This window comes from Physella acuta, unplaced genomic scaffold, assembly GCF_028476545.2.
Source record: "Physella acuta isolate Inbredline_101_S28 unplaced genomic scaffold, ASM2847654v3 ptg000604l, whole genome shotgun sequence".
NCBI classification, from domain to species: Eukaryota; Metazoa; Mollusca; class Gastropoda; family Physidae; genus Physella; species Physella acuta.
Window position 1 is genome coordinate 558,934 of NW_026732123.1, and position 8,307 is coordinate 567,240.

The window sequence follows — 8,307 nt, forward strand, 5'->3', positions numbered from 1 at the left end:
ATATATATATATATATATATATATATATATATATATATATATATATATAAATATATGGTGACAGGACAAATGATCTCAGGACAAATGATCTCAGACAAAATATCTCAGACAAAATATCTCACGGACAAATGATCTCAGGACAAATGATCTCAGGACAAATGATCTCAAGGACAAATGATCTCACGGACAAAAGATACCCGGACAAAATATATCAGGACAAATGATACCACGGACAATTGATCTCAGACAAAATATCTCAGACAAAATATCTCACACCTAAATTTTGATAGTGTATTGGGTGACTTTAGTTGATCTGAACAATTTTTTATTGACTGTCGTATGGTTTTGTTTAATATGTTTAATATTGTTTATAGGCCCATATGATAATTGTAAGAAATGTTTGCCGTATAAATTTATCATATTGCACTTTTAAAAGTGTATATTGAATTTTAAAATTAGGATTATTACTATAGAAGATTAAAGAAATTGTTCGATAGACAGCGTAGGCGGGCTTGCCAAACATGAAACAATCCAACCATGTCAGGTGGACGAAACTAGATCAAAGAGGATGAAATAACAATAGAGAAACACATGCGTATCAAGGTGGCAGCCCGCTTTGATGGTAGAGACATGCCTTAAGGGAAAGACATCCGCCCTCCATGAACAATACAACTAATAGCTAAATTCAATAGTTATGCGTCATCACACCTTAGTGATCAGGTGACTAATGCTTATTTAAGACAAACAGCGGTCATCGCGGAGTTAGAACATGTCGAGCAAGAGTTCACACAATACATGATCACATAATATTGGAGAGGTGTGATCATAACGATGTACTGTCAGCAAAGAAACGTAAACGTTATGTTTGTGTTGATCATGCAATAAAAACAATAATTTTACGTTACGAACCTAGAGACCCATTAACATTTTTGAAAGATATTTCGCATGTTTTAAACATTATTGCTGTATAGCTACCGTTACTTTGTTTTATACATTATCATTTATCATACCTTTCAGGCTAAAGGAGAAAGTTTGTTTTAATTTTTATTTTTTCAAATCAAAGGCCATTACAAAGATTAAGTTGAATAAATCTATTGATGGTTTGTTAAGTTTAACACATTCATTTTATTCACAATTATGATGCGTAAAGAAAGTAAACAAAAACATATTGGCAGTCAATTTTTTAAAAAGTTCAAATTAACTAAAATCATTGTACATACTATCAACATTTTGCTGTGAGATATTTTGTCTGAGATATTTTGTCTGAGATCATTTGTCCATGATATCATTTGTCCTGATATATTTTGTCCTGGTATCTTTTGTCCGTGAGATCATTTGTCCTTGAGATCATTTGTCCTGAGATCATTTGTCCTGAGATCATTTGTCCGTGAGATATTTTGTCTGAGATATTTTGTCTGAGATCATTTGTCCTGAGATCATATGTCATGGAACCAAATATATATATATATATATATATATATATATATATATATATATATATATATATATATATATATATATATATATATATATATATATATATATATATATATATATATATGTATATATATATATATATATGTATATATATATATATATATATATATATATATGTATATATATATATATGTATATATATATATATATATATATATATATATATATATATATATATATATATGTATATATATATATGTATATATATATATATATATATATATATATATATATATATATATATATATATATATATATATATATATATAAAATAGGACCCTATATACGAAAATACGAAATACGTACATAGAATACTCAATCCAGGCTTGACGGAAATTCGAAAAATATTAAAAATTCTTAGTTTTTATTTTAAATTAAAATATGTTAAACATCACATAATTTGTGTGTGTGCTATTGGCCTGCTTTGAAATTCTGTTTTAATGTCTGACATAGTGCTTCCTTATGTACATGTCGGTCAAAAGAATATGAAGCATGAAAGCTTTGTATGTGTAATGGTTTCTCGCCTTATGATTATTTTTTTTGTATTTATATTATTAGTTTTTAATACATTTCCTTTTTATACTATGTCATTTTTATTATGTATTTAAAAGCAATAATAATTAAGAGAAGTAATTGCTTTTTAATTTGTTTAGTGCAAATCTATTAAAAATTTCTTAAAAGCACACATATTTAACTATTTAAAAAAGGGAAATAAGTCATGGGAGTGGTTAGAACGTTTGCCTGTCTTTCACACTACAAGACATGTAGCCTATATATTTGTTCCTTTAAGAAACAGCGTGTGTTAGCTACTGTAGAAGATCACTACTGTATTATAGATCTGTTTTGCTTTTACTAGAAAATTATTTTTTTTACTATAACAAAATTGATTATGGTCAGCTCTGGGCCCCTAAATGCCCTGGGCCCCCCCCCCCCGCATTGCGGGGTCTGGCGGCACTGTAGTTCCGCCCCTGTACATCAGTAGCCGTTGTAGATTGGAAAAACTTAATGTTAGTAGACATACAGTCTTAGTCGTAAATTAAACATCTAATTAATTGTCTTTTCATATTTTTCACCCTCTCCTAAAGGATTCATATATAACAATTTTAGGCTGGAATCTATAACATTTATAACCTTTTAGTTTTTAAAACTAAAAAACAACAATCGTTACACAATCACACAGTATAGACATTTATACAGTTATAACTAAAGACAAATTAAGCTTAAAACAAGTAAGTTCCGTTTTGGAACACCTCGGGGGGACTGCAGAGAGTCCAACAATACAAGAACTTTTTTTTCAGTGGTTTTTTCCCCCGGGAGGTGGGGGGGGGGGAGGAAGCACTTTAAATTTTCTAAGGCGGGGGGTAAAGTACAAAGTAGACTCGTGAACTTGTGTTTCATCCAGTTGTCTCCGTTTGTTTTCTCTAAAACATAGATGCCTGACTTCGAACAGTGCAAGAAAAGAAAAAACACTGTATTATTAAAACCTCAAATAAGCTTTATTTATCCAAATCCATTATTGTTTATTTTTACGTTGCAATAATTTTGAAGTATCTGAAAAAGGGAAAGAATGGTAAAGTTATTGTTTTTGTTTTCAAGATTCGTCTACCCCTGGTACCTAAAGACTGAGTCTCGTTTATTTGTGTCGAGCTATGTCTGCTGTTAATAATGTTTTGAAAGTATAAATTTGTTGTGTAGTTATCCTTCAGATAAAATGTGGGCCACCTAGAGATAATGGGGAACCTTCTACAGATAATGTGTGGGCCTCTTACAGATAATGTGTGGGCCTCTTACAGATAATGTGTGGGCCTCTTACAGATAATGTGTGGGCCTCTTACAGATAATGTGTGGGCCTCTTACAGATAATGTGTGGGCCTCTTACAGATAATGTGTGGGCCTCTTACATATAATGTGTGGGCCTCATACAGATAATGTGTAGATCTCCTACAGACATTGTGCGGACCTTCTACAGATAATCTGAGGGACTTTTACAGATATTAGTGTTCGGGAAACAAATGAGTCACTATAAATCTGGAACCGAACCTGTGATAACGGATTATTATGTCGGCGCAGCACTCAGAATCCTATCTACTGCAATACTATCTGTGTAATCTATAACACCCCCACCCCTGTATTAGACCAATCGATAGAGAAACCATTCATTAAACAAACCTTTCGTATTCAGGATCGCTGACGTAGTTGTTGTTGTTGGCGTCGGCCAGGTTGAAGATGTCGTCGTAGTCGGCGTGGTTGAGGTGGCCGTTGTTGTCGGTGTCCAGCCCACCGAAGATCTGGTGCATGATTCTATTGGCCGCCGCCTCGTGGTACACCTGGTCAACATGGTGGGCGTACTCCAGCTTGGTCACGTGACCGTCGTTGTTCAGGTCAAAGTTCTGAGTTCAAATGTCATGGTTAGGCGGTTGCTACGTAAAACAAAACAACTGTAAAAGCACAAAGTATGATAGGATAAGGATCCTAATGTTGTACTCCGTGGTTTAATAACTGTGGTGCTCAGCTCACATAGACATTTGTTGCTGTAGCGTCTAGTTTTACTATGGGCATTACCAGGTTACATTTCAACACAACCACGATTTCTATGGCTGTCCAAGAGATCTTCTAGTAAAATTCACATCTTTATTGCAGTTTAACGACAACCAATTAACGCTGCTTCCGCTTGCTACTTCTTCACACCCCTACACCGCTAGTCGGCTGGACATAGTGATGACCACACTATCCCTTTATATGCCGAGGTCTCAGAAACAAGTAAACTCTACTTCACTTGCCCCATAGGCCGTCAAGTTTGAAACGAAACTTTACTTTACTACACCGCAAGCCTAAAAGAAAAACCAGTTCAGGAAAGACGAGAAATGAATGGCAATACAAAGGCCCACAATATTGACCTGATCCAGCTCCTAATCGATGTACTCATTTTTTCAAAATGACATTTGACCATTTTTTTTTCCAAATAAAAAAAAATACTAATTGTTTTTTAAATATCTGTATTCCGCACATCTTTCCTGCATTTAAAGCAAGAAAGGGGACGGCTTGGTCGGGTAGGTAAAGCGCATAGTTGCAAAAAAACTGATCTGTCCCTAGCTCGAAATCCCGGGCAGATGAGACTCGATAGCTGACAACAGCAACTCGAGTAGAGAAAACTCCAGGACCAAACAACTGCTGCCTTGAAGATTGTTCTTGAGTAAACAAAAGCTATGGAGATGGCAAAATCGACGTACTTCAGCACTAGGAGAGCAAGATTGACAATAATTATGTACAATATCATTTAGCGTAAAGACCCTCCTGGTCAGCTTCTACAGAAATCTCACAGCATGTAACACTAGGTAAAACATTCAGCTCTGCAGCTAATCCGGCAGATCTAATAGGCTATGGACCATCATTGAAGTACGCTTCACCAAACAACGGAGATAAAATAGTAGTTTCAGTACACAGACCTGGTAACTTACACCGCTGGGTGGACACAATACGTAAACATTTATTCTATGTGGGATGATTAAGAAATGAAACTGTAGTTTCGCCCTAGTGTTTAGAACGTACAAAACTAAAACAAATAAAAAACCCAAAGTCATGTACGTACATCGAAGTAACTGACGAGCTCTGGTTTTGTGATGTGTCCGTCATGGTTAGCATCTATTTTCCTGAAGGATTCATACGCCACGTTGCTCACATCCTGGCCAAAGGACAGGTATGGCAGACATGAGACCAGTACTAGAATGACCAGCATCTTTAGTTCTATGAAATAATAGTTATAAACCTCATACACCTTAAATAAATAAAACAATATAAATAGATTAATGTATACATTATGTATATATGCTTGTAAAAAGCCTTATATATATATACATACATATATATATATATATATATATACATATATATATATATATACATACATATATATATATATATATATATATATATATATATATATATATATATATATATATATATATATATATATATATATATATATATATATATATATATATTTGCTTGTGTGTATACGTTACAAAAAGTATGTATCATGTTGAAAGCTTTCGTAGTTTATTTAAAATATGTACCTAATTAATATGACGATAAATGATCTACAAACTTTAAGGCCTGTTAGCAAATAGAAGTTTGTTTTTGACGAGTAAAATAAACTTTTACCACATTTATTTTTTAACCCATACCTACCTGTAAAAACAAAATATTTAAAAATTGGTATAAATTAATCCATCATATAAGAGTTTTCTTATTTATTTCACTACAATAATTAGATATCCACTGTTAGAAATCTACTTACGTTTTGTTGTGAGCAATCGGATATTTCTCTACAGAGTTTGTTCACGAAACTTATAAACCACTTGTTGAAGTGTGTGCGGAGATTTTGACCTCGGTTTCCTTTTATTGTCATGGCATACCCTGACGGAAGTAGATTTTTTGAACAAAACGATTTTCCTTATCAGCAAAAAGCGTGATTTTAGATTAGTTTGACAATGTATCTCCATGTATTTATAATTTACGCAAAAAATAGAGTTGACATTCGACATAATATATGACTGCACGCTCAGCAGTCACATTTTTAATACCATAATCATTAAATTCATATGTACATTTTGCATACTTCCTTTTAGAATTCAAGTATATTAAATTATAACTTTAGTTCTCAAAGCATACCACCCCCACCCCGTCTACGTCCCCCTCGTCAGAAGGAAACCGAATTTATATAGAAAATATATACTTTTACCCGTAGTGTCTTGTCACAAAATAGAAATTAGAATGGCGTTATTGGTTGTAGAATTTAAAAAAATTGATTTAAAAATCATATAAACAATAATAATGACGTCATTGCTCATAAAGACGCAAAAAATTAAACGCATAATTTAAGTGTCTACTTTTATAAGTATGTAGCTATACCGGAATAAAATATAGTAAAAGTAGGTATTAGGATTACAGTTAAGTGGTTATATTTAGGTTAAGTTTCAGGATCTGGTTAAAATGCCAGTTCCGAATAAAGATTCGTTTGGGTTATATTTCGTACCTGTTAAGGTTCTAAATATCCGTATCCAGCAAAATTTACGGAACCGCTAAAAGTGCCAATTCCGGATAAAGTACCGTTTCCAGTGCAAGTTCTTATCCTGTTAAATTTTCGCTTCTACCTAAATTTTCGTATACATCCGATAACATTTTCCGGATCCGGTTAAAATACTCCTCACTCAAGTTTGGAAAGTAAAGACGGCTTGGCAAAGTGCTGACCACACCTTCCCTTCACTTGCCGAAGTCAAGGAACATTAACTCTACTTCATCTGCCCAATGGAGGATTTGTTTAGTTTACGTCTATTTGTAGTGCTACTACATAGACATAAATTGTATTATTTAAATAAGCCCATCCTTCGTAAAAAGCAGTTTATGTAATATTACTAGCTTTGAATATTAAAAGTTAAATGTGTCTCTTAAAATATTCACTTAACGGATTAAGTATATCACGAAATCATGTTAAAGCGGTAATAAAAAAGTATTTTTAAACATTTTTCTTATCATTCAAGATAAGATTTTTTTCCCAATACAACCTTCATCTTGTCAAAGGTTCATTTCTCTTTTAAAAACCCATTTAACTCCTACATTTTTTAAATGAAAAAACTCTGAGTACACTTAAGTAACGTACTTACAAGATAAAATTATCAATGAATTAAATTGCCGTAGAAGAGTGTTATAGGGACTTAGGGGGTCTACGGTTCCTACCGTACCACCGTATTAGTCTTTAAACTGAGGGAAGTGTGTCGTGTATTTTTATATTTTTTATCTTTAAAATGTCTTTTATTAGTTCATGTGTATGTAGCTTTTTTTCTCTGCAATTGTTTAACCGTGGTCTAATTTAAAAATTGTGTCATTCTGTGTGATGCGCTACCCCGTTGTGATGGTACTTTTGATTTGCTTCAGATTTTTCAAATTTAAACACGTATTCATTGGAAATACGAGTAAGAGCAGGTGGTTTATGTTTGAAATACCTTTACATGAAATATGCTAATCTTGTCATTGACGACTAGATATATCGCAAATACAAACATATATTGTCGTGTAATATACACCAATGAATATCATGATGAATTTGTCGCAAGATAACATTCACGCTTATAATGCACTTGCATAATGTGATTAAGAGTATAAGAGTTAGATCATTGTTTTAGTGAAGGAGTAGATGGGATGAATGGGTGAATGTTTTGTGTACTTAGTAACATGTCCCGGTTGCTGATGTTCACTCCTGTTGCTCTAGACCAGGGGTGTCCAAACTACGGCCCGCGGGCCGAATGCTGCCCGCGAGGTCCTCTTATCCGGTCCGCGGAGATATTTTTGTCCACGGAAAAAACCGTTTGTTGGCGATGGCTGAGGAACTTTGATCAGAAAAATTAAAGACATGCCAGGAAGAAACTGGCCCCTGAACTGAAATTTGATAGTTAATGCGGCCCTCGGACTGAAAAGTTTGGACACCCCTGACTCTAAGCTGTCTGTAGTCACGTTATCATCGTCCAGTTTGTAATGTTTTCGTCACGTGATGTTAGGGGTGCAGCAGGATTGTTTGAGGGTACGGTCCAGTTCTTTGAAGCTACTAGGTTAGAGTTTAGTTTTGTATAGTGGCATCTGTGTCCTAGATTTCCCTCAGTGTTCCTTAGTAAAGAATCTGTTTCTCTGGGTGTGGCCAGTGTTAACTTTTAGTATCGCTTTTCTAACCAGCCGTAGTTTTATTTGGTTCAGTGTTTTTGTAACCCGCGTGTTGCTTTGTCCTTATATGTTTCGGGACTCATTTGATCATCCTAA

At 33.9% G+C, this 8,307-nt stretch overlaps 1 protein-coding gene across 1 annotated transcript; it reads right to left on the reverse strand.

The window, feature by feature from the left end:
* Positions 1–2,971: 2,971 nt before the first annotated feature.
* LOC131947723 (uncharacterized) lies at positions 2,972–5,905 on the reverse strand. The gene is made up of 4 exons (XM_059309012.1): positions 5,795–5,905; positions 5,087–5,241; positions 3,667–3,887; positions 2,972–3,048 (listed from the first exon to the last, which is right to left on the reverse strand). The coding sequence occupies exons 2-4, from the start codon at positions 5,231–5,233 to the stop codon at positions 3,024–3,026; spliced, it is 393 nt and encodes a 130-aa protein (XP_059164995.1). The 5' UTR covers positions 5,234–5,241; positions 5,795–5,905; the 3' UTR covers positions 2,972–3,023.
* Between the last annotated feature and the right edge of the window lie 2,402 nt (positions 5,906–8,307).

What these genes read in the sequence shown, in the direction of transcription:
- LOC131947723 (XM_059309012.1), bottom strand. Translation starts at nt 5,233, where the DNA reads ATGCTGGTCATTCTAGTACTGGTCTCATGTCTGCCATACCTGTCCTTT. An exon ending in AGCTCGTCAGTTACTTCGAT is followed by an intron (nt 3,888 to 5,086) that starts GTACGTACATGA and finishes ATTTGAACTCAG; the next exon opens with AACTTTGACCTGAACAACGA. An exon ending in AGCGATCCTGAATACGAAAG is followed by an intron (nt 3,049 to 3,666) that starts GTTTGTTTAATG and finishes TCCCTTTTTCAG; the next exon opens with ATACTTCAAAATTATTGCAA.